Genomic DNA, 26866 nt, shown 5'->3' on the forward strand with positions numbered 1-26866 from the left:
CTCGTAGTCCTTTCTTTTAAGCATTTAGACATATTTGATTGATAGGTGCTGTTGGAAAAGATGAGAACTGCCAAGGCACTAGGATGAGAAAATTATGTTTTCTGTTGGGGTGGCAGCGGAGGCTAGGAAACTGGAGATCATAATCTGTAGAGGGCAGGCTCTATCGCTGCTCCTTGCAACTATATTTTAAGGATTTCAAAGTGGATTAAGATTCTGCTCGCTTAAAAAATAATGAGGCAGCTGGGGACTTTAACCACAGCATGCAAGCAATAAGCTCTGTTGGTGCTGCTAGATCAACATTTAAAATAAAAGGAAGAAGTGGAACCTGCAACAAAATGTTGCAATGTATTGTCACCTCTAAATCAAGTGCTCCTGTTCAGTGTCTGAGCTAGATTTTCCTTCCAACCAGGGCTCATTTTCAATGGATTCTCAGCTTTCCACAGCTACTGAGCATGCTCAGCCTTATTTGGTTTGGGGGGATTTTTATGCCCTTTGGGGTTGTTGTTGTTGTTTTCAGTTGGCTAGTGCCAGTCCCTAATCTGGCCACCACATTCCACATCTGATTTCTAAATGTGTATCCCTTCTAATTGCTCCCACCCTTCCCAACATGATATAAATTGACTGATATCCCATAGCTGTGCAGGGGTGTGTGTGTGTGTGTGTGTGTGTGTGTGTGTGTGTGTGTGTATACTGGCTTGGATTGCTGGAGCCTAGGAATCCATTCTCTGCATCAAGGATAATAAATCTGCAAAGCAGAAAGCCAAACAAATGCAGAGGTGATGGGCTGGAATGCTGCTAGGCAACTGCAAGGAACAGGCTTATGCTAGGTTTGGTTTACATTGGTTGCCACGGGCATCCCTGCTGTAGGCCTCTGCTGTGCCAGCCTCTTTTGACCTATATTGATGTCTTGTCACAGATAAGCAAAGTGTGTTGGAGCCTAGGGAGAGACTGGGAGCTGCCAGAGTTGCACTTTGGTTGTAACGAAGACATATCTCACACCAAGCACCCTGGCTGTGGCCTGCTAGATGCTGCCAGTTAGTAATTCTTTGGGTAGTCTAGGAGCAACTGCATCCATCCATTGCCTTGAGATTTCCTGGGGTGGCGAGGCAAGGAGAGGAGCCCCAAGGATGTTGCACAGCCCAAATAGAGAAGACCCTGAGAAGAGCCTGGAGCCATGCTCAGCCTCAGGCTTTGGTGGGTCCTCAGGGAAACAGTGTCTTACAAATGTGGGTCAGCTACAGAATATGCCTCTCTGCTTTCCCACTGCTCACACCCAAGCCCCTGCTGTCTTCTAGTTGTCTGGTTGGGTGTCTTTCCTCACAGTCTCTCTTTCCTCTATTAGGGCTCTGTTTATAAGCACACTTGCTCCACTGACCTAAGCCCCAGGAGCACAGCCAAGAAGAGAACGGATGTATTCAAACACAAGACAATTGTCTCTTTTTTTCTTCTACTGGTTAACTCATGAGACAGGTGCCGAGGCACGGGTGGCACAGATCCACGGGTGTGTGGGTGGCCACATATAATGCAATGCACACCACTGCTTATCGCAAATGCCGATTGGACAATCTGTAGCAAGAAAAAAAAAAAGAAATTTGAACTATTTGAGTGAGCAGGGGCGGATTAGATGGAATATTGGAGGAAGGAGGGAGGACAGTGTGGGTGTGTTTAGCATGCCAGCCTCTGCTTTTCTTTTGCTGAAAAGAGTTCTTTCAATTGCTTTTCATCCAATTAGCCAGAGACAAGGGGCTTCTGTACAGCAGCTAGGCTAATGCCCACACTGTCAGCACATTAAGGAGAGACTTGCTTCCAAATGTGCCCCCCTCCATTAATATCCTAGACAATTGTCCCTTTTTTATACACCCTGGCACCAGCTTGGACCCAATCATGCAAATGGGACCTTGTCTCATGGGAGGGGGAGACTGCATGCTCAAGAGAGTCACGGTCGGAGGTTGCTTGCCCTGCCCGGGTCTTGTCTCTTCCTTCCTCCCTGGCCAAGTAACAAACCCCTTAATGTTCCCCTGAGACAGAGATGGCTACAAATGGAAGCAGAATGTGAAACACTCGGGCTGTGCCCACTTTGCTGGCTCAAAACGCAGCTAATTGTTCTTTTTCTCAGTTTGGATGAAAGCAGGTTTGGCGGAAAACACACCATAAGAAACAACAGATACAGGATAGATAGGGATTGTGGCTAATGTCGTGTACACAGCTCTTCCCAAACCAGTATTGGAGCACAGTGGCTGCAGAGTAACAGCCTCAGAGTCAATCACTGGGAGGAAGGTCCTTTCTCCCAGACTGCTTGTGACTCTGAGGTTTCTGTGCCTTTGTACCTTCTCATTTGCTTGGGCTCTTTGGCCATGAAACAATTTAGCAGCAGGTAAGATTTTGTTGAAATACATCTTAGACTGCTTGAATGCTTTTATTTTTGTTCAATAATGCAGGTTCCCTACCACCACCAGCATGACAGTATGTCCCTGGAAGCATGAGCTGCTGGGCACTGTACTCTGCCAAATATATTCCTCCTTTTGCTTTACTGGCCTCTCCTTATTTAAAACATTTTTTTTTAAAAAAACAACTTTTTTTTACAGAAGGTAATAGTGAAAGGACTTCCGTCTGCATAACGGGACTTCTCCCTCTCCTCTCCTGGTGTGCACACCCACCAAACCTGCTCTGTGGAGTTTGGGGAACTCCAGAACAGATTTGGGGGTACAGAGGAGAGGAGGTCCTATTGCACAGGCAGAAGTCCAGATGGGGTGTCTTTATTGAATGGCTGTGCTGTAAAGCACAGTGCTAGCAAGATCCAACCCACCACACACATCCTTTCGGGCCATGGGCCTGTGTCCCGAGACTTCTAGGTACCTAGTAACAGGCTGATGGCTTACACCAAGTCAAGCCATTGGCCCATCTAACTCAGTATTGTCAACACTGACTGACAGCAGCTCTTTAGGGTTTCAGGCAGGAATTCTTCCCAGTCTAGCAATGCTCCTGAATGTTGCCATTATTTTCAGGAAACTGGACTGTTTCTCTCCATGCTGATCAGCTGGCAAACCATTATGTGGTCTCCCAGTCATCCCATATCTATGGTCCCATGTCCAGCTGCAGTAGTAATTTAGCATGCCGGGAGGTGGGAAGGCTTATTTGTCCCCATCAGTAATGTAACTGACAGTCATAGGCCCACAAGCAGCATTGCCTCTTTTTTATTATTAAAAAAATCTTTTTATTAAATTTCCAAAAATAAAGAAAAACATTGCATCTTGCTCCCCTCAGCTAAGCCCTGAGAACGTTTCCCTCTACTCTGAGGCTCCAGCTGTTTAGGGATAGGGCTCTGAGAGGAATATCCTGCCCTGTTCTGTATAGAAAAACATCTGAGGCTACCTCAGTGTTCATTTAACCATGAATACATTTCAGTTCCCCAAGGATATGTGGGCGGAATTATTTTTAGCTCCAAAGATAGTGAAGCAAGGCCCCCCAAAAAGGAAAAAATAGAGCGAGGAATTGACTGCTTGAACGGATATTATGCTTTTGAAGAATAGATTCCACAAGGCTACACATCCAAGGAATGCGCTTGCCTGTGGTTAATGTGAATCTCCACCAGGCACCTTGAAGGCATTCCTTTTTCTGGTCAGCCCCCGTTATTATAGTGCACATGCTAGGAGCATATGAATGATCTGGAGCATGTGGTCAATTGCTATAGTCTCCTTACTGTTACTTACTAGGGGTGTGCATTTGTTTTGGAGGAATCCTTAGCCAAATCAGGCACATATGTATGGGACAGCTACATATTCCTGCATTGCAGGGGTTGGACTAGATGATCCTTAGGGTCACTTTCAGCTCTACAATTCTATGATTTAGAGAGATTCAGCAGGGTGGGTATCCTCTGATGTGCCTGCACACCAAACTGAATGGCTCTCTAACTTTAGGGATGTCTTGTTTCTCCTGAAATCCCAGAGCACTCAGACTGTCTCTTTAAAATCATTACATTTCCCCAAGTTCTCCATACAAGGGCAAGTCTATAGCCCAGAAGCTGACCTGTATACAGTGGTACCTCGGGTTAAGAACTTAATTCGTTCTGGAGGTCCGTTCTTAACTTGAAACTGTTCTTAACCTGAAGCACTACTTTAGCTAATGGGGCCTCCTGCTGCTGCTGCACTGCCGGAGCACGATTTCTGTTCTCATCCTGAAGCAAAGTTCTTAACCCGAGGTACTATTTATGCGTTAGTGGAGTCTGTAACCTGAAGCATCTGAAACCTGAAGCATCTGTAACCCAAGGTACCACTGTATATGAGGCAACTGGTTGTTTTTATATTTGCCTGTCTTGCTTTTAACTTTGTATTTTGTTGCTATTTTATTGTATTTTATTATATGTTACCATATTTGCATGGTTGCTGTTAGCCACCTTGAGCTCCATTTGTTGGAAAGGTGGAATACAAATTTAACAAAATAAACAGTCTTCCATCTCCGATCCCTGCTTGGGAGAAAGAACCCAAAAGAGTGCTCTGAGCCAAGCCCTCACTGATGCAACAGGCACAGCTATAAAACCTCTCTCTGCCTTGCTGTCTGTATGTTGCTAGTACAACACTGTCTCCTGCCCAGTTCTTAGTCTTGTGGTCTAGCTCTGACTCAATGGCTGGACAGCTCCCCTGATGTTGTAGAAATATTGCTCCTTACTGTGCTGCACTCCTCACTGGTAAGTTGAGGAGCCCAAGGCACACAGCTCAGAGTTGGTGGGAACTGAATTAGGGAGGGGTGAAAACACAATTAAATACATTAGCAATTCAGAGTTTACTTAACATTTTATGGAGTAGTTGTCTTTGCATCCAAAAGGAAGTGGCAATCACAGCTAATTCCACAAAATTTAATATGCTGGGCTCCATCTGCAAGTGATTGTGTCTATATAAGAAAGCAAAGAGACATCACCGAAGGGAAGACTGGAAATTTTTATTTGATAATATGATTTGCATTATCCCCTGGAATGCGCTGGGATTTGTTTTTCTCATGCACAATTGTGGTTTTAAGAATCAAACTCAAGAGGCCATCTTTCCCAGCTATGCAAGAGAAATTTTCATGAGTTATAAAATGCTTTGCTCCCTGCAAACAGCACAATGAATTCTCCTAGGTGAGAACACTGGAAAATCCCATCAATTTCGTTATGGGAATGAAAATATTTCAAAAAGGGTCAACATCCTTAAGCTCCACCTAGTGATGTGTGCTGTAACCAGATGAACAATACATTAATATTCAAGGCAATTTACTCTGCATTCTAGCAATTTGGAGAGAAGCTTCCTTCTGGTCATATTGCCTAGAGAACCTGCATTTCTTTATTTGCCTTATTCTGCAGCATATAGCTTTGTTCTCTGTTTTGAATCATTTGAGGCCTTTTCCTGTGCTGGGTTTGGTTTTTTCCCAGCCGTGCACCTGCTTGGGACATTCTGTGATCTGGATTGGGTATGTTGAAGCAGCTGCTTGGGCTGTCCAGTCTCTGGGCAGGAAGTTGGACCAGATGAACATTGTTCCCACCCAGTTTTCGAATTCTCAATTTCTGGGCATATTGTCCAAGTTTTGCAGCAAGTAGGAGTGAACTATATATTTTAAGCAAACTCATCCCAAATGTGAAGCGTTCACATTGTAAGCATCTGTTTGTTCTTTAGTTGCTTTGAAAGCAAATGTTAATCTGCTACATTTGTGTGCACTGATTTTGATTGCACATTTATTTGGATGAACTCAAATATGTATGAATTTGTTTTCGAAATGTCATTTTCAGGCTCTGAAGTCAAAGTTTGCTGATATGAATTGTGATGTAGACTTTATACTGGGCTCTGATTTCAAGTGACAGCTGAAATTGGCCACAGGCTGCCTATAAGTTTAACCAACATAGCCTGATAAAGGTGGAACTTATCACATAACCAAAGTGGTGAATCCAATGAACTTTGAAAGTTCATTGGAATATTGGTTGTTTGTAGTACAATATTTGTTGTTGTGTCACCATTGTAAAATGAATATGGCAGCAAATTAAACAAACCGAAACAATTCCTGATTTCCAAGCAAGCCATTGTTGAAACTTGGGGAAAGAAGCATAAAGGATTTTATTGTTCTTGGGGTTGGAAACATGGGCAGAGGCATTAGACAACGTTGCTTGTGGAATCTATTCATAATCTTCACATCATTCACTGACCCACACTACTGCTGAAAGCTGGCTTTTTGTCCTTTCAAGCCAAGATGTTGGTATACTGACATGCATACAAAAAGCTTTAAGGGTGGATATAACTGACAGATGAAGCAATATAGGTCTCTTCACAGAGGGCAGCCACTGCTGCTGCTGCTGCTGCTGCTCTCATTTCTGAGTTTGGATTCTTCATGTTTTTAAGACCAGATAGTTTGTACCAACCCACAGCAGCTCAGAAGAGGATAATGGGGCGGGGGGAGGCATTGGGGGTCAAATTAGATTGGCCATCATCAATTGCATGATTGAAATAAATGTGTCTTGTTCTTAAAATGCATGTACTGTAGTTTATCTTTAAACATGCTGTTTCAATTGCACACACACACACCCGGTGGTGCAATCAGGATCAGGACTCAAGCATGTGGGGAAGGGACTAACCCTTTTCCAGCCCCGTGTCACAGTTTGAATGAAAAAGGCCTTCCTCTCTAAATTTTGCTCCCCACCCCCAAAAGTAGCAGTTTGGGAAGGAATAGTATCAGGGTGATAACATAGGAGGAAAGGATTAAAGTCCCCCTCCCCATCATTCAAAGTCGAATCCTTTTTTTTTTAAAAAAAGCGACAGTTGCTGTTATACAATTCAGGGTTCTGTGTAATTTCACCCTTTGCAATTCAGCATTACATGGGAAATCTGTGTGTTTTCCTAGCGGCCTGAGAAAACAACAAGTCCTTAAGGTTGTTGATGCAACACTTTGAGGTGTTGTGTGTGTGTGTGTGTATTTTTTCCTCATTAGAATTATGTTGAAACCTTCAGGAGAGGACCGTTGTGACTTTGTTGTCAAAACCAGAATTCAAATGCATAGTGAACTCTGTCATATGCTGGACACATCTACTTTCATCACACGGCATGCATAGCTGAGTGCTGAACGTTGTATTGCAGCTGAGGAACTGGCGCCTTTAAGAATGATGAGCATAACAGACACGGAAAATTTAAGTGAGCCTTCACAGAAAAGATGGTAAGACCAGATTGGCCGATGTCATTTTGGCACGCAAGGTTCTGAAAGAAAATCTAGGGAGAAGATGGATGCTCCTCAAATACAAAGCCATGTTTAAAAGGATTTCAAAGAAAATACCATGAGGATTCAGAATGTAGCATGCTGTGCTGTGAAAAATGGTTTTGAAACTTGCAGGATGAAAGTGCACAGTGGCTCAACAGAAGCACTGCAAAATTATGTAAGGCTGACAGATATCTGGCGTTACTGACAGCACCTGTCCACCCTGCTTTTATGAATTTGACATTGTCTACAATGCTGGCAGGTCAAAAATTGCAGCAATGTGGGGCATGGTGCAGCGAGGAGGAGGGAATAGCAAATGAATTGTCAAACCTTACAGGAAAGAGACTGAAGGATTTGCATCAGAGAGAGTCCAAAATTGGTCCTGTTTCAGTCTTAGCCAAAGTGGGTTAAAGGGACCATTAATTTAAACAAAGCCGAAACTACTTCTGCCTGCTCCTTTATTCCCTTTCTAAAAAAAGAGGAAGATTAGATTTTTGCTTTAGCAGGAGTCAAACGTTGGCTTTATGACATCCCCACAAAATCAGGTAATTCCATCTCCCTCTTACTACAGGGTAAATTGCATGGGAGAAAAGCTAGTCAACTTCTTTGAATCCACACCAGAAACAAAGCACATGGGGTTGAGGAAAACCCAGGTCCCTGGCTATCAGCCTGCAGATAGTGACAAAAGCATATCTGTCTGTGTCCCTCTGTGGAGCTGACACCAGAAAATATGCTGGCTCCCGAACATTTGAGCACACCCTCAGGATTTTCATTGATCAACTTCCCCCAATCTGGTGCCCTTCAAATGTTTCCAGAACAACAACCCTGTTTGCTCAAGCCAGCATGTAGCAAGGGTCAGGGATGATGGGTGCTATAGTTCAGAAACATCTGAAGGGTACCAGGCTGATGAAGGCTGGCCTTGTAAAATGTGTAAACATCAGAGGGAAGCAGTGTCCTGTCTCCAAGCATGATTCCTGCCCCCCCTTTAAGCTTGGAAAGAGATCTGGGGCTTGTTTGTGTACCTCCAAGGTACTTGGGCTCCCTCAAAGCATGGAACTGGGGACAGGGAAATAATCCCCAGAAACATGCTACATTTGGAACACCTTCAGTGCAACAGAGGCACTTCTAGACAAACTTCTGGGGGCCACATCTCAGTGGAGGGAAGAGCCAGGGGTAGAAGTGGGCAGAGCAATAAATGTAAATGTTACCATTGTACAGAGTAGGCACAAATACACACACCTCTATCCTCCATCCAAGCAACCAAGAAGCATTTTCAGAGTTCAAGGACACATTCCAGCCAGACAAAAACACCCAAGGAGGATGCAAAGTAGGACTGGTGAGGGCTGTGGCCACAGAGGAGTGTAGCTGGGGGAAAGCAGTCTGTAGGGGATCCCTACAGGCCAGACAGAGAAGTCTGGAGGTCTGTGCTTGTCCCCTGGATCTGAGTGTCCCCATTCCTGCTCTAGCCCTTCTCAAAGTGCCTTTGATGCCCATCAGAACTGTAGGAATGGTTACTGCCCCCCCCCCCAATTTCTGCTCCAGCTCAGGTGGAGGCAGCGAGGAGCAGAGAGGAATGCTCATCATGGTGAGTGCTGCAAACAAACCAGAATTTGTTTTCCCCATTCCTTTCTCAAACCTGGGACTTTGCTGAGCAAAGGAGGGATAATCTCCCCATCAAAGTGCATAATAATGAAACAGATGAGAAGGGGAAGTGGTGTCAAAGGCGTGACTCTGCTTCCCATCTGAAACCCACGAACAACTCTCTGTTAACATGAACAGGAAGAATAGGGGGCAGAGTTCTCCCAAGGAAAGCCACATGGGTTGCATCAAGGTATGTGCGCCTCGTTGCTCTTAAGATGAAGATGTTTCTCCAACCCTCATGGATGCGTGGAAGCAGTGATGTGCCACACATGACAACACAGCATCTCTCTCAGAGACTAGAAACATTATTGCACAAGACTGAAGGATGCCGTGATGGAAGGCCAAGAACCCCTCCAACAGGTATCGCTCAACCCAAGAGCTGTTCCTAGAGGTGGTTAATGACAAGGGAAAACCATGCAACTCTGTGTTGTGTCCACCAGCAAATGCAGCAAACAGAAGCAACCATTTTGGCAAGGAAGACAGATGGTCCAATCCAAAGTGCAAACTACTGTAGCTGCATGAGGCCCTGAGCCCATAACCTGCTAGCCCAGGCAGCAAGTCTGGGATGCTACAAGAACGTCACATCATCTTGAGACTGAACCCACTGCCAATGGGCATCATACTCCAAGTGCCTCCTGCTATTCAACTTGCAGTTCTCCAAGTCAACTTTGCTGCTCCTCAAGGCCTTTGCTGCTGGGCTGCTCAACTGCTCGGCAGCTACCAAGGGTAACTTAACCTCAGTGCTTTGCTCCAGCCCTGGGACATTTCTGCCCAATATCCCATTGGCCATTGGTGGTGACTGCCCAGCAGCTCTGTTTGGCTCACTTGAACACTGGCTTTTAACGGGGACCCTCTCGAGGCACATTTTGCTTTTCTCCGGCTCTTTCTCACCCTTGGCAGGAAAAGCCCTCTCTAGGTCAGTCTTTGATCTTTCCAGCTCGGCTCTGGCCAGTGGCCTGCCCGGGGTGGAGGACATTATGGGTTCCATGGAAGAGCTTTGCCCATACTCATCCATATCATCAGCAAGTGTGTCCAAATAGCTGCCAATGGAGATGCTGTCCAACTTGTCATTGGGGTCTTGAAGGCTGTTCCAGCTGCCCCGCCGGGATGTCTCCTGACTCTCCACCAGGCTGTACTGGCTGCTGGTGAGGCTGCTGCAGCGGCTGGTCAGCGTCCCTTTCTCCTCCAGGAGCCACTTCACCGCCTCTATGCCCTCGTGCACTGCTACTAGCTGCTGTAGGATCTTGATGTCTATTGCTCTCAGGTAGGCCTGTGGGATAGGAAAGAAAACACAGTATGAAACTATTAGCTGCAGGAGATATGGAATGGAGGACCTTCTGGAAGGTATATATGCATAGCACAGGAACATGGGAATCTAGCTCAGTCTTGTCTGCATTGACTGGTGGTGAGATTCAGGAAGGGGTTTCTCCTAGCATGATCCTAAGTGGAAATGCTGGGAACTGAAATTGTAGCATTCTGCATGCTATAGCCTTTCCCCTTGGTCACTCAGTGCAACGGCCCTGCTTTCATGAAGAACCACCAAAGTGTTCTGATGATGCAAATATAAATAAATACAGTAACAATGCCAACTGGCAAGGGGTGGTTCTTGGCACTGGACTTCTCGCAGTTGGGCCAGGAGCTTCTCATGTGCTCCATGTGGCAGGCAACAACGAAAACAAGGAAAAAACACCAGGTGGCTGAAATGAAATGCAGCAACAACAGAGGTCTCACCAGAATGCCCCATGTATTGCATGAGAATTTACTGCCCCTCAGGAAGACAATTCCCCCCCCCAAAAAAAAACCCCTGTTGGTCCTGAAATAAATTTCACTTAAGCTACCTAGAATCCCCCCTTAAAAACAAAAACAAAACAGCCATTACATCTTTCCTGGTTTTGTGATTGGGTTTTTCCACAGAAACCATTTTTTCCTGTAGCTACCTCATTTCCACAAGCTACCTCAAACCTTTCCCCCTCCCAATGCAGTGGCATGGTGAAGATCAGAGGCCTTTGTATATAAACCAGGGGCAAACAGCTCCTAACAAAAAGCATAATCCAGCATTCTTCGATTTAAAAAACACAGTTTATGAATCAGTCCCCAGGTTTCACATGGAGAAGCTGAGTTCCGTCAAAGTTCTCCCAGTTGTACACAGCATTTGCTCTTGAGTGCAGCCAGCACAAAACTCCACGATGCTGTCACAAACTCGGAAGAGAGGCAAGGATCTTGAAAAGCTAGCAAATGATTTGTTTAGGGAAGTTTTGATTTATTAGGCTAGATTCAAAGGCAGTGGTATTGGTAAATGATTCCAGCTGGACAAGATGCCATTGAACTAGCTGATGAGGCATGTGAGCACCATGGACAGAGGAGAAACAGTTCCAACAGCACATAGCGAAACGGGAAAACAAACAGCAGGCCTGTCTTCACCTAGAGACCAAGTGCACCACCAAAGGCCAGTGAAGACCAACCCACAGAAAGAATGAAAGCCATCAACTAAGGGCAGCTTGAGACATTATGATTTCTGCAGGCAACACCAGCATTACATTAGTGCTTCCCACAGCGGATGTCAAAAGTCCAGGTATAATGTTGACCTGCATCTTTGTGTACAGATGTCTAATCCAATCGGGGTGCATAGCATTTGAAATGTACATAGTTACTGCAAGAAGCACCAGTGTGATACTTGTGTAGCCTGCAGCAACTCCAACATGAAGAGCTGCTCTGAAATGTATGTATAAACATTGAAACCCTCCTTTTCTTCTTCTAAAAGAAAAAGAACTTTAACTAACTAATTGATACCAAAAATCAGTACTGGCGATGACTGTTAGAGTGCCAGATTCCAATGTATTCAGTGGAGAATAATTAGTACTAGACCAGATCTGTTTCAGGTACAGATGACTTGAATAGATGTAGATATATTCTCACAGTTTCTGCTCATGAGCTCAGACATGGAATAACTCCTCCTTTTTTGGAGAGCAGAGTTACCGGTAGTTGGCCAGGGCTCTCAGTTGAGCACTTAACAGGGAATGGCGAAGCGTTAATCATGTCCACTTTTCCTTCGATAATACCCCATAGCTAGTTTTGGGTTACAGGTTTCAAGCCATTTTACATGGGCTTGAGGTGGCAAAATAATATTTACATACCAGCAGGTTTGCACTTCCATTGCAGCTGGTCTTGGAAAGGGGAAGTCTGAATGAACAGATGGAGGAACTGTGACTAAGGAAATACTTGTCCAGGAAGTGCTTTTTAAAAACCAGGAAAAGACCAGAGAACAAATGGCAGGTCTGCAGGACATGGATCCTATTGCACAAATGTATAGTTCTATTTTTGAATAAAGGCAAATAAACAGAACAGCAGCTGTTCTTTAAAGAGATGTGACTGCTTTGTAGTGGCAATTCCCAGTGGGCGGAATGAATGTGTTCAGTCTGAAATTGGATGGATGCAGGCAGTGAGCATAGGCTTCTGAATTGTTTTCCAGAGTCTCTGCTTCCATTGCATCTTTTAAAACATGTTAAGACCTAAATTGCTATAGGTTTAAAGAAAATACAGTGGCAATACAGCCTACATCTCTGGGCTGCACACTTAAATAAAAATGGCTCTGACTGTGATGCAGATTGTTAGGGGAACAGTCTAAATATTCTACTGCAAGTGGACCACAGGGATACTCTGGATATGTCCCCCTGGACCTTATAAAAACGTCTGTGCTGATGTTCCCATAGGGCAGCCTTCGTCAACCTGGTGCCCTTCAGTTGTTCTTAGGCTACACTTCCCAGCAGTCCCAACCTGGATGGACAACAGTCAGGGTCAGGGATGATGGGAACTGGAGTCCACTAGGACCTGGAGGGCACCACAATGCCTACCCTAATGTGCTAGGAGCTAGCAACATATCTCCATGGTATATCTTCTCTGCCCAGGGATGGTAAAATATGTAAGAATTCAATTTGCTTGATTAATAAGGGACAGAAAACCACCACAAACTAAGAAGGAAGACAAATTCCTTTGTGGGCCAATAATTATGTAAACACACCCAGTTTGATGCTGGGAGAAATGTATAGGATGTTCCACTGGATCTTAACTGTGCAGCAGCTGAATTCTTTGAAGTCCCTTTCCAGGATTGTGTCAAACCAATTCACAAAACAGAAAAAAACACTTGTTTATTTTTAGTGTAGGGTGTTTAAGGCCACAATTCATTTCAGTGGTATATTACTGAAAAATACCTGCCTCTTAATGACTGCCAAGTGAATGATCAGTCGAAGTATAAGCTCACAGCATGTTTCTTAAACTTATTTGTTTCCATTCATAACGCACCTATCTTTCATCTAGAACCCAAGCAGGCAGGCATGTGATTCCCAGCCAGTCACCCATCTAGGCATGGACCAGACCCAGACCTGTTTCATTTCAGCAAGGAGGTGGCCTCACGTGCCTTCGGAGTACAATGAGACATTGTAGGATTAAGGACGCTAGGCATTGCAGCAAGTACAGGATTCACTAAGGCCAGTATTCTAAATACCTTACTCTTAAGTGACTTACTTTTGAATAAACAGAGTAAGGTCTGGGCTCAAAGACTGCAGTGAAGTTATCTGATAGTGGTGGAGCCAGGGCTGTACAAAAAGCAAGTTTTAACAACCAGCCGCCAAGCATGAAGAGGCTCCTTGAAATTGCTAAAACCATTGGGACCTGCAGCTTCTTGTACCAATCATGTACAGATGACAAACTCCCGCCCCCTCTCTAAGAACTGCATTAATCCACATTTGGGTACATCTGTGTAACATATTTGCATGGCAAGCACAACATGGGTGGGGATACCATTGCCCTGAGCAAGCTTCCACCCACATATCCAAAGACAGATAAGGAGTCTCATGTGGAAACATGTGCTTCACACATGATTCCCTTCTGCCGCTTTCTCTTACACACACACAATTTAGGCTGAGTGGGAATTTGAACCCTGGTCTCACAGGTCCTGCACTCTAAGCACTACACCACACTGGCACCAAACATGCAGAACCACGTTATGTAAAGGTCCCTGACAGTCAAGTCCAGTCGCAGACGACTCTGGGACTGTGGCGCTCATCTCGCTTTACTGGCTGAGGGAGCCGACGTTTGTCCGCAGACAGTTTTTCCGGGTCATGTGGCCAGCATGACTAAGCCGTTTCTGGCGAAACCAGGGCAGCGCACGGAAATGCTGTTTACCTTCCCGCCGGAGTGGTACCTATTTATCTACTTGCACTTTGACATGCAACCTGCTAGGTTGGCAGGAGACATGTTATGTAGGACATATTATTTTTTGTCCTAAAAACAAGCACCTGTCTATCCCCCCACGTATTAAACCAGGGCAACAGTAAAAAGGAAGAGGCTAACCCTCCTCCACCAGTATATTATTATTATTATTATTATTATTATTATTATTATTATTATTCCACTCAAACACCCACCAGTCATTGTCCCTTATGGTCATTTCCAATTCCTGCCTGTAGGGTGTGTGTGATTCAAATCTCTGCACAACCATGAACTTACAAGTTGGCTTTGAGCCTCACATTTCAATGTAGGACACACCGTCCAACATTCCTGTAAAGCAGGGGAGGGAAAACTGTGGCCTTCCAAATATTGCTGGACTACAGCTATGACTGATGGAAGTTGGAGTCCAGCCACTTGTGGAGGACCCAGGTTCCCCATCCCTGCGCTAAGTACATTGAATACCCAAAAGGTACCATATATATAAGTATAAGGTTAAGTGCAAACAGTTACATTGTGTTGCTTCAGATCTTGGGCCTATATATATAGGCCCAAGATCTAAAGCAATGCAGCATAACTGTTTACACTTAACCTTAGCCTGAGAAAGAAAGGAAGAATACAGAAATTGAGACAACCTGGTGACTCTGAGTTCTGTGCGCCAAGGCCTCTCAGTTGTCATATTTATGGGCATGCTAAGTTCCCCGGCTCTCTTACACTGACAAGTACCATATCTGCCTGCTTATCTGTTCAAAAGCAAGATGCTAAGGAGAGCTTTAGCAAAATGGGCCATGATTTGCAAATAATGTTGAGTAGTACAAAGAATTGGTTGGGTGTTTTTTTAAAAAAAAGATACTGGGATTTCATTCCTCCCTGCTTGATATCTCTCAAGTGCTGCTGCAGTGGCACAGTGTTCGCCCCAAAGGCACTTGGTATTAATATTAATTAGTGATTAATGGGGATCAAGCAGCACATTTTCTGGTTTGATCCAAATCCCAACTTTCCCAGGGATTAAGAACAGACACAAACTTCCCCTTTGTGCTTGCCGCTAGTAAAATCAGGTCCCTCTGTCTTTTAGGATTGTAACCAAATTGAGAAATCAGTTGTGCAAAGTACAATTAGAATCCAGCTGCACTGGCTGCCAATTAGTTTCTGAGCCCAAGTCAAAGTGTTGGTTTTGACCTATAAAGCTTTAAATGGCTCAGGACCACAAGAACTGCCTCTGCCCATATGAACTGACCAAACCCTGCGATCATCATCTGAGGCTCTTCTTCATGTTCCTCCTCTACATGAGATGTGGAGGATGGCAACATGAGAACGGGCCTTTTCTGCAGTGGCTTCCTGTTTGTGGAATGCTCTCCCCAGGGAGGTTTGGCTGGAGCCTTCATTAAACACCTTTAGGCACTAGGCAAAAAAAATATTCCTCTTAAACAGACCTTTGGCTGATTAGCATTCAATGCCCTTTTAAATGTATTAAGGGAGGGGAGATTATTGGTTTGCTTTGGTTCCTACTTATTATGTATTTTGTGCTTTTCATGTTGTAATTTTGTGTTTTGACTCGCCCTGAGATCTGTGGATGAAGGGCAGTATACAAATTTAATAAAATGAATGAATGAATGAAAATTTTAGCCTCATCAGCGTATGTGCAACAAACCCCTGACTTCAGTCTAAATAGAAAATATCCCACTTGTTTCAAAAAGACTTGATCCAATCCAGCAACTGGTCTAATTTAAGGGTGAAGAGCAGGAGTTTTGATGAGACAAGAAGTTCCCAGTGCAAGTTATATCTCAGCTATAGCTCACTAAGTGACCACAGGTTACTGTCATTCTCTAGCTCCATCTCAGTTAGAGGATAGTGAAACTGGGCCATCCACAAATCTTTGCAAAATTCACTACTGCAATTACAGCTAGCTACCCTCTCACATTCCTGAGGTTAGTAATTGCCCTTTGGGGCAAGTAGCTTACCAGACCCACTGCTTATTCAACTAAGAAACATCTAGGTATGTGCAAATGGATACAGGCAGGCTACACTGATATTTTATTTTATTTGCATTCATATGGAAGGGTGTGTCCCAAGGCAGTGGGACTCGCCATATTTGGAAATCAGTCTCCAAAGTTAGCATTAGCTCTGAGCTAATGTATCCCAACTGTTTTCTTCCCCCATTTCTCAGCATCCTTGCAAATAAAAAAACCTCAGCATTTGAAACTGAATGGATGATAAATAAAGCTGGATGCCGCCTTCAACCTCCTCCCCGCAGCCTTTCTGCCAGTTCAGAGACCTCAAGAGCATCTTTCTCATGCTGTGGAGCAGATGTATCCCTTAGGCAAAGAGCCAGCCAATCTGTGGAGGACAAGAGGCTGTACCCTTGTATACTATTTTCTCCCTGAGGAAGCAATCTAACAATAAACCACATTTCTTATTGTTCTCTTTTTTTATGCTGATGTCTGGGAAAGGATCACTTCCATGCCAAGATCTAAGTGGAAGATAATAAAAGGCTCAGAATAATTTCATCAGCAATATCTATGGATTAGATTGATATTCCTGCCGTTTATTGCATTTTTGTCACATTAACAGGCAAGTTGGAAAAGGCTCCCGGCAGTGGTTTGGGTTCAGTTGTATTTGAACTCACCTGGAAGTAAGCTCCATTGAAGACAATGAGACTCACTTCTCAGTAGGCATGTATATTGGATTGCATCAAAAGTTTGCAGACAACAACATTTAGCATTTGTACTGTGGATTTAAAGTGTTTGAAGCATTTCATAGTCATTATTTTTTAGCAATTCTTAAAACATTCCTGTAAGGTGGACCACTGTTAGGATCCCCAGTTGCAGAAGAGAGGCTGAGGCTAAGACTGAGTGACCTTAGTAAGCCCATGACTGAGATGAGATTTGAGCCATGAGCTTCTCTGTTCATAGTTCACAATCTTAGCAACAACACTTTGCCACACACATTATATTTATATAGCATGTGTCTGTATATGTGTATATGTATATAGTGCAAACTGCAATCCTACGCATGCTTACTTGGGAGTATGTCCCACTGCATCCAATGGTGCTTTACTTACTCTATGTATCCTTAGCTCTTCAGCATCAGTCCATCATCAAATATCCCGTTCTAGCCAATATCTCAAAAACAGACATTATAGAAAGAGTATGTGCTTAATCAGTCCAGATTCCCAATGAAATCACATTTCCACTGAAATACTGGCTGAATTGACACCATGGGTCCCAAGACCCTCAGTTGGTCTGTGAAACAGGGACATGGGACTTGAAACACCTTCCTGCCTCCAGCATCTGAAATGCAGGGAATCACTCCGGTTGTTGCTCAAACCCCATCGCTCCCAACCAGCCAGTGGCCAGTGGTTGGGGGTTATAGGAGTTGTAGACCAACAACATCTGGAGGGCCACAATCCCACAGCCACTCTCTCATGGCAGGAGATGGCAGGAAAAACATAGAAAGGGAAAGACTGGTTGATTATTGCTAGAAGCACCGTTCCAGCAGAGTCACTTATGACAGGCAAAACATGGTTTGTGTGCATTAGAACTGGTTTGCTGTGACCTGAGGTTCAAGTGGAAGCAGCCACTTATCACAGATGCTGCAATACTGGAGTTCCTGCATAAGTAGGGGGTTGAGCTGGATGACTTCTGAGACCCCTTCCTATGATTCTAATGATCAGCTACTGCATGAATTGGAATGAAAAGATGCACGTATAAATGGTTGGGGTGCAGTTAGCAAATGTAATGTGATGCAAATGTAAAGTAACAGATCCTCTGGATAAATGGACCTCCCTCCCCAGCAAAGAAATGATGCACGCTTATTGTCTCCAAACATTTAGGTTTAGAAAACGCAGATTCTCAATCCCACACTGGAAGGCACAGTAGAGGCGGAACTTGGACAGAGTTGCCCAGCACTTCTCTCACACAGGAAAGGAGGACTGTATGAAGAAGTGGATGGTGGCAAATCCTAGCAGTAAGGATGGGGAGGCACTGTCCACCTACCCCCGAACGGCCATGTAGCCCAGTGGGTACAGCATGCGTTTAGAAGGTCCCAGGATCTCTGCCAGAGCTGGGAGGAGACCTCTGCCAATCAGAGCAGGCATGCAGGGCTGGAAGGACCAATGGTCTGAGTTCATGGGAAGGCTTTTTTTATACACCACTGAGCTGTTAGGATGGGAATGAATCGTTACCCCGTTCCACGGGAGCAGGGAGGGCGTGCTTCTAGCTCCATCGATAAAAAGAAAAGAGGGAGTTTCGAGTCGTGCTTTTTCCCTGTCACCCCACAGGTAACCCCAAAAATGGGGGCAGCAGAACTCACCAGCTCCAGCTTCAGTGCCTTGATCTTCTCTCCCAGGCCGTGGCGCAGACCCCGGCTGGGGCTGCTCCGGAGCAGATGAGCGGCGGGATCCTCCCTGAGCCAGCGGAGCAGCCCGTCGGGGGCCTTCTGCCCTACTTTGCTCTCCAAATCCTTCAGGTCGTGGGGCAGCGGGAGCTCGGCGCAACTCCCCGGGACCTCCATGCCCAGGAGACTGGAGCCGCCTTCCGATTGGGGAAAGGGGCCCTGCCTGGAGCAGTAGGAAGCCAAGGACCCCCCTCCCCAACTCCTTCCCAAAGTCAAAGCGGGCGGGCTCTACATGCGCTCGCAAGTAGCAACGCGCCTCGCTGCTTAATCAAGAAATTGGCAGCCAGCGCCTCGGCCTGCACCCCAGCGCACCCCAAAGATCTGGGGCGGGGCTGGGGTGGTTCAGCAGGCAGCAAAGCCTCCCGCCCCAAGGATCCGGGGTGGGCCTCACTCTGCAAACCTCTCGGCTCCCAACTCTCCCCACTTTCCGATCTCTCTTTTATCACTGCTCCCCATCTGGGATTTGGCCAGTTATGAAACCCCCTTTGCTTCGCTCCCGCCTTCTCTAGGAGAGGCGGAGGGCAGCGGCCGCCCTTGCTTTCTCCTTCCAGGACCTTCGGGAGAGGAGGACACCCACTTCTGGCATGAGTTGACAGGGGGCTCCCTGCAAAAGTTGCCGCCCCACGCAGCAGCAGCGGGAGAGCGGGGAAAGGGCTGCCGCCGGAGCTGCGGAGCTGTCTGTTTTCCAGGCAGCCCCGAAGGACAAAAGAGATCCCTCGTCCCTTTAGAGAGTCTCCTCCCGCGCGGGGCCGTCCGGCAAAGGCAGGTCACCCAGTGACGTCCCACGCGGCTCCTGCTGCTGCTGCTGCTGCTGCTGCTGCTGCTGTTTCAGCCTCTCCCACCTGCCCGAGCAGGGATAGGAAAGCACAATGCAGAGAAACAAACTGCTACAAGCCCGGCTACCGTAATGCACCTCGGATAAGCGCATCATGACGCTGCTGCCTTATTTCCCCGCGTGGGGAGCCATGCTAATAAAACACACTGGTAGGCAGAACGGTTTAAAAGCTGAACATCCCGTTTAGCCTCCTCGCTTTTCCGTGCTTCTCCGTTGCGCGCTCGCCCCCCACTCTGGTCTGTCTTTCTTTTATTATTACATTGATATCCTGACTTTCTTCCAAAGTTGAAGGCAAGGTGGCTTGATCTCCCTGCCAAGCACTGACCAAATCTGCTTAGGGTCCTCAAAGTTGATGTTGCGTCATGCGTTGGTCGGGCTATGTCCAAGATGTCCACAAAACCCATCTACTATGGTTTGGACAGAGACCGTGGCTGCAGACAGACATCAGTTTCCAACAGGGAGTTTAGTGTTGCGTTGTGCACTTTCCATCCCATCCTTTGCGCAAACGGAAGAGCGCTGAGTGGGAGGCAGTGGAGCCTGGTGCCCATAGGGCAAAAGACAGGGAGGCCAACAGCAGGGGGAGCCAATGACTGGTGGAACTGGAGCCAATGACAAGCGGAGTCAGCTTCTCCTTTTGTCCACACCATTCTCTCTGCTGTGTTCTATTAATTAGGGCAACCCAAGGAGACAGAAGCCTCTGTCTAGACTGGACTTCTCTGTTGGCATGACTATCACCACCCTCAGTTGCTGCAAGGAGGCAGAACCCCACTGACCATTCTATGGTCCTGAGGGCCTTAGTTATTCTCAGTCCAAAGCCCATCAGCAGATTCTGCCTCACTGACTTATATGCAAGAAAGAGAAGGGAAGAGGCTGAAGGTCTCTTTGTGATATTACTTTTCTCCATGACAGCTGGAGACATTAATAATAAATCCGGGCAGAGCAGATAGGCTTACTCCAATGGTTTTCAGCCAATGTGCTGTGGCACCCTGGGGTGCCTTGAATAATGGTCAGGGGTGCCGCAGGCAACACCGACCTCCTTCCCTCTTTCTTTCTTTCTTTCTTTCTTTCTTTCTTTCTTTCTTTCTTTCTCTCCCTCCTCGGATGCCCTCTCGTGTCTCTGCCTCTGCATGCAAGGCTGCTTGCTGCAGCAGCCCTGCCTACAAGTTCCCTTGGCAAATGATGCCTCTGGGGCTGGCCAGGGGGTGCTGGTTGCCAGGAGCTGAGGTGGCCTCGGAGTAAGCAAGCAAGTGGACAAGGGAGCCCAGCCAGCCAGTCCACCAACCCTTGCAGTTGGGAATGGACGGACAAGTGGGAGGCTGGGCGGGCAGACAGGTGCTGTGCTGGCCTTTTTTGTGCCTGCTGTGTTCAATGCCTGCCTGGGAGCTGAGTGCCAGGTGCTGAAGGGGTGCTCTTCTGCAATGCAGGCCTGGCAGCACCCACTGCTGCCTCTTTGGGGCAGGGCAGGAAGCCCAGAGGAACCCCAAGGATAGCGGAGGCTGAGGGAACACTCCACAAGAGAGGGTGTTCGAAAAAGGCTTGAGAGGCAAGGGGTGACATAACTGGGCTCCTGAGCCCCACAGGGGTGCCGCAGAAAGAATGTAGTTGGTCAAGGGAGCCGTTGACTCAAGGGCCATATTTCCTCTTTGGCAACCTTCCGAGGGCCGCATTCATGTGGTGGGTGGAGCTAGAGGCAAAAGTAGGCAAAGCAAGAGGTATGCCTTTTCCCTTTGTACAGCAGGCTGCACACAAGTTATGGCTTTCTGTACACACACCTATTCACAAGTACCTGCCTATCCTCCACCCTAGCAATGCAGAGGCATGTTCACCACTCAAGGACATATTGCGCCCTGGCAGAAGCACTCAAGTGCAGCAAAGTGGCCTCCCAATGGCCAAACAGAGAGGCATGGAGGGCCACATTCAGCTGCTGAATGTACCCCACTCCTGCTCTAATGAATCTTATGGAATCTGCATGGGGCCAAACTGCATGTGATGATGACAGCAGCCTCATCTCCTTAAATGCAGGGCCTGCCCCAGTCAGGTGTGCCGTAAAGGAGACAGAGGTGTAATCTGAGGGGTGCAGAGGCAAGGTGGATGACATCTCCACTGCTTTCCTCTCCCTGCCCCACCCTGCTCTGCCCCTGCAGTCTGTGCCCCCAAGGTAAGTTTTCTTCCACCTGGACTTGAATACTAGAAGTCAACCTAAATAGGAGGAAAGTGACTGTCGGGGGGAACAGTGGCTGGGAAAGTGTTACACTCCCCTGACTCACATCTTTTTGAGCATTAAATTGCAGTTCACCCCTGCTTTATTCACGATTAGGGAAGCATAGTGTTTAAAGCCACTGCCCCTTGTACGTACATAGAATAAAGGTGGTTATTTGGACAATAAGAGGTTTCTTTGAAACTTGTTGGAATATTTCCCAATAAGCATTGTTTTGCACCATTTTGCACCATTCTTTGTGATTGTGACACGACCCTCCAACACTGGGGGCCCCTTTGGGGATTGATCAACGTTGCCCTTGCAGGGAAATTGATTCAGTTTAGAATCTAGACCAGCAGGGGATTTCAGATCAATGAACCAAATCAGCTATCCCCTTTCATCATCCCTAAGCCAACTCCTTTGACAAGTTAAATAACAAGATTGAGCCATCAAGTGGGGAGTAAGGGGAAGGAGGCGTTCTTACTTCTGCATAATTCTGTGCCTCCCAACACAGGAAGAATATAAAGCATTAAATTGGCAGCTTTCCCATAATGGATCGCTTTCTGCTCGCTGCACTCTGTGGCTTCATGCTCTGATGAAACCAGCTGGCACATGGCAAGGCACTGCAGCGCTAGCACATGGTTGCAATATCTCATTGATGCAATTTCTGTGGGAAGACATCTAAGCAGCCATGGATCGCCTTCTATCATGCAAACATCCCAGCACCGTTTAAGGCTCCAATTGTATCTGGCACCTTTTCCTGGAAAAATAGTAGTGTGTGTGTGTGTGTGTGTGTGTGTGTGTGTGTAATCTTCTGAACTGCCCTGAGATCTTTTGATGTAGTATCATGTAGGTAGGTAGGTAGGTAGGTAGATAGATAGATGATAGATGGATTGCGCTTTAAGTTTGTTATTTCTCTCTTTGGAAGAAAGCAAAGCAGTTTTCCTCTGCATACCATTGCTGAGAATCACAGATGGGCAGAATGTTGTCTCAAGACTCAAGTCACCTCCTAATATTCTGCCGGAATACCTCTAAGGGCATTCAAAGTCTTGACATTCTCATTTGTTTGTTTGTACAGTATGGTAGGTAAAGGTAAAGGTACCCCTGCCCGTGCGGGCCAGTCGTGTCCGACTCTAAGGTTGCGTGCTCATCTCGCTCTAGAGGCCGTGAGCCGGCGCCGTCCGAAGACACTTCCGGGTCACGTGGCCAGCGTGATGAAGCTGCAGCTGGCGAGCCAGCACTAGCGCAGCACACGGAAGCGCCGTTTACCTTCCAACTATATAGCGGTACCTATTTATCTACTTGCACTTAAGAGTGCTTTCGAACTGCTAGGTGGGCAGGAGCTGAGACCGAACAACGGGAGCTCACCCCGCCGCGGGGATTCGAACTGCCGACCATACGATCGGCAAGTCCTAGGCACTGAGGTTTTACCCACAGCGCCACCCGCGTCCCCATACAGTATGGTAGGCACTTTCAAAATGCTGGTGCCATGATAGGTGTTATTTCAGGGCAGCTTGTGTAGTGCAGACTTCAAAGCCTGGGCTGGTCTCACTCCAGGTACAACAAAAGAGCCTGCATACACTGGAGAAAGTGGGTGTTCGCTAGATGGAGATCCTTCATTCTTCAATATAACTGTTCCAATAAAGGAGAGGTATGGCACTGGAATCACATGAGCAGCTACTTAGGACCCCTTCAGACATCCTTTATACTGTGCACTCATGATGACTTGTATTGAGGCAGCTATACACTGTCTTGCTTTTAATTCTGTTAGTGCTTGCAAGAGTTCTGGGGCAGACGTACTGCTTCGTTTCCAACGAGTGCATGTCCCATAACATCCTGCTGAAATCCTATAACAAATCCTGTAACATTTATAGCACAAATGTTGCAAGGTGTCCCAATTTTGTTGCAATGCCGTGATAACATTGGAGAAGCAGCTAATAAAGCAGCATGGTGTGTGAACAGTCCACTATAAGTCTACAACTAATGCACTATTATTGTATCAATGACATGTTGCAGAATATACAAAAAGCAAACCAAGAAATGCAGCCCCCGCCAGTCTGGAGGGACCCTCAACCACATTGCATCCTACTCCTTTTTCATCACATATTGCTGTAGAAGCATCAAGCATGCAATTTCCTCCCCAGAGGAATGGGTGGTTACTAATCCTAAGAAGTGTCTAGGCACCTAGTACCAAGATGGGATACTTAGTTGGATGGGAGGACGTGCTTGACCTGGTGAACCTGTTCATACTTTTTGACAGCTGTGGCCTCTTCTTTGTCCTGGAGTTTCTATTTCTCAATTACACCAGTCTGAATGGCTAGTAATTAGCAGAGCGATCTGGCTTCCCTTCTGGGAAATCACCCTGCTTAATACAGCCAGACACTACAGGGCGATGCCTGGAGGAGCCAGCCAACCATTAAATTGTTAATCTGCTTCAGGGGGCCTAGCAGACTCCAGCCCACCCATGCACAGAGGAGGGGGGTCAGAAAGGACAGAGGAAGGTGATAAGACGCAAAGGAGGCCAAGGATCTCCTGTGTTTAGAGGTTGTGTGGAGGCAGCAATTTCAGCAGCAGCAGCTGCACCAGCCAAAATTCTATATACTGCCCCAAATGGGCAGGGGAAGAAGAAGAAGAAGAAGAAGAAGAAGAAGAAGAAGAAGAAGAAGAAGAAGAAGAAGAAGAAATTAGAGCCCCAGTCTGCCTTGCCATGTGCTCACCCTGGAAAAGAATGCAGTTATGACCCTGTGCCAAGCCTGGCCAGATGCAAAGGATGGTAAGGTGCCTCTACTTTTAATTTCTCCACCCTTGTATTAACTGTTTCCCTCTTCTCAAGGGCTCAGGAGCAGCTGGCCACCCTACCTGTTCTCTGACACTGCTTGGAAACAGAAGGAAGTATTCTGACCCCACACTCTGTAAGAGAGACTCTCGTACATGGGCAGCGTTCTAGTTACAGACAACTAAATAATGAAGCAGCTTCTCTGTGAACTAACGTAAAGGTCAGATTGAATGTTTAGCCATACCAATAAACTATACCTAAGATCAAATTCATTTTCATGTCTTGATAAGCACTACAGAGGATAATTCAACAGAGAGTCATTGTGCTTCATTCATGCACTCATATACAGTACTGCCTTTCTGCTAAGGCACCAAAAAGTGATTCACAATTTTTAAATATAAAAACAAGCAAAAGTTCTCTCTGGCTGGCTGGTCAGGAGCCAATTAAACTTTTTTTTCTGGTATCTTGGATGAAGCAGAGAACAGACACAGACACTCAAACCTAACAGGGGGAAACGATTTCCATGCATCTGTAAATAAGCTGTAAGACACCAAAACAAAAACTAATGAAACTATTTAACCTTACCTCTGAAGATTTTTTTCCTTGAACAAGGCTGCTTAGCTTCTGTCCATGTTATTATGCCGCCACCCAGTGGTGTAATGATGCAATCTCCCCCTAATTGAAATTAGGACTGAATCCATATAGGCTCAACATGTGAAAGCAAGAGGAATGTGTCTGCTTTCCTTGCATCCCACCTCCACCAGCTGCAGTAGCCATGGGTGCACAGAGCCTATAGCCCAATGCATGCATTATGTGCAGGGTATAGTTGCACAGAGAATGGAGCAGGGCTGCACTTTCAACCTACTTCTAATGCTGGTTCTTCCTTCTCCAACAACTAGGTGTGCACAGTTAGCTGCAAGGAAAGCCCAGCATGGGAGCTCCAGCTTAATGGGACTTCTCTAAGTAAACTTGCGTAGGATTGGACAGTAGTGGTTTTTTGACTGCTCCAACATGGGACTTCTTCTGTTATTTGTTTCACTCTAAAAATGTCGGTACGACTATCATATTCTCAGGGTTAGCATTTTTCTTTCAGTAATGACTTAATAACTATTGAGTTCAATATTTTATTTTAGGAAATTCTAAAAGCTGAAATTATATATTGTGTTTCTCCGGAAGCCTCAATGGGGCTTGCTTCTCAGGAGGCACTTGTAGGACTGTGCTAAGAACCACCTGTAGCTGAAAAGGGCTCCAATGAGCAGAAGTTTAAACCATCACTGCTCCTTGATGGAGCAAGGCAAGGGAGCCTGTGGTGCTCCAAATATTGCTAGACTAAAAAACCCATTATCCCTGCCTATTGGCCATGCTGGCTGAAGCTGGTGAAGTCTAACAACAGTTACAGGACCATGGGTTCCACATCCCTGGATTACGTAAATTGGGTGGGACTTTTGTGTTGTCTAGATGAAAAAAACTAGATGGGGAAAAAAGAAACAGGAAGGGCACTGTGTGAGAGAGGCAATTGGGTAGGATTCCCCCCCCCCCCTTTGCATCTCCTTTCCTAATGTCATTTTAAAATAAGGTTACCAGACATCCCCGTTTCCTGGGGACAGTCCCCGGATTTACAAATCAGTTCCCTGACGAAATCCATCTATTTAGTAGGAAGTTGAAAAGTGTCCCCGGATTCATTGAAAAAAATCTGGTAACCTTATTTTAAAAGTTCTACCCTTGAGGCAAGAGCATTCATACTTTTAATCCCTCTCCAACCTTATTCCTCTCTTTGAGCTCTTGGAATAGGACATCCTTAAAGCACTGGATAAACCTATGACATACTAAACACTCGCCTGATAGTTTAGTGTGTCATGGGTTTTTTGTGTGTGAGAGAGAGAGAGCAGAGAACCTAAAAGTGCCACCTTACCATTCTTGAAGAATGCTCTAAGGGTGTAAGTAGCCTTCTGGCCAGCAGAAATGGCTGTGGTCATCTCTCCCCCCCCCCCCGCGCGCGCCACATTCATCCAGAAATGTAGCGCAATCGAGGCTCCCCTTCTAGCTGGGGGCGACTAACGATCCTATGGTGCGCGGTTTTGAAGTCGCACTAGCCTCTGAAACTAACGTGTCGCGTTTCTCGGGATTTGCACCCACCCAGCAAAAGTCGATTCAGGAAATCTGTCGCTGCCTTTTAGGTAACTCCTTAGTGTACCAACTTGTTACACGTGTGTGTGTGTGTGTGTGTGTGCGCGCGCGCGCGCCCTCCTTCCCTCTCTCTCTCTTTATACACGTGTCCTGGCGAATATGCTGCAGAAGAAGCAGCTTGGCTTCGGATCGAGGTTTTTCGTTTTTAGCCAACCTTTGGGAGAACAGATCTTGGCACGCCTGCCTGCCCTCACCTGCTCGGGGCTCCAGCCTGCGGCTTGGAAAGAAGACTCCTCGTCCTCCTCGCCTGTTGCGCTCCTTCGAGGAGGGGCCGGCGCTTGGATCGGCGGCCAAGGGGGCCAATGGCACTGCTGCGTCCCTGCCATGCGGCGCCTTCTTCCGCCCATCGACAGCCAAGCCGATATCTCTGCGGCTGCTCCGCCCCTTCTCTCCGCCCGCTGGC

The 26866-nt window shown here is 46.4% G+C and overlaps 1 protein-coding gene across 2 annotated transcripts; it reads right to left on the reverse strand.

Moving 5' to 3' along the window:
• Nucleotides 1–6061: 6061 nt before the first annotated feature.
• LURAP1 (leucine rich adaptor protein 1) lies at nucleotides 6062–26810 on the reverse strand. Of its 2 annotated transcripts, none has more exons than XM_028733603.2 (2): nucleotides 26658–26810; nucleotides 6062–10120 (listed from the first exon to the last, which is right to left on the reverse strand). In XM_028733603.2, the coding sequence occupies exons 1-2, from the start codon at nucleotides 26808–26810 to the stop codon at nucleotides 9419–9421; spliced, it is 855 nt and encodes a 284-aa protein (XP_028589436.2). In that variant the 3' UTR covers nucleotides 6062–9418. The 2 variants fall into 2 exon arrangements, with proteins under 2 accessions (XP_028589436.2, XP_028589435.2); XM_028733602.2 differs by lacking the exon at nucleotides 26658–26810 and adding an exon at nucleotides 18385–20124.
• Nucleotides 26811–26866: the final 56 nt, after the last annotated feature.

Source organism: Podarcis muralis, chromosome 5 (assembly GCF_964188315.1).
Source record: "Podarcis muralis chromosome 5, rPodMur119.hap1.1, whole genome shotgun sequence".
Lineage (NCBI taxonomy): Eukaryota > Metazoa > Chordata > Lepidosauria > Squamata > Lacertidae > Podarcis > Podarcis muralis.

Bases quoted from the DNA above. Each gene is read 5' to 3' on its own strand.
- LURAP1 (XM_028733602.2), bottom strand. From the start codon at position 18,585: ATGGAGGTCCCGGGGAGTTGCGCCGAGCTCCCGCTGCCCCACGACCTG. The intron at 10,121-18,384 runs GTGAGTTCTGCT...CCTATCCCACAG, and splicing joins AGGCACTGAAGCTGGAGCTG to GCCTACCTGAGAGCAATAGA.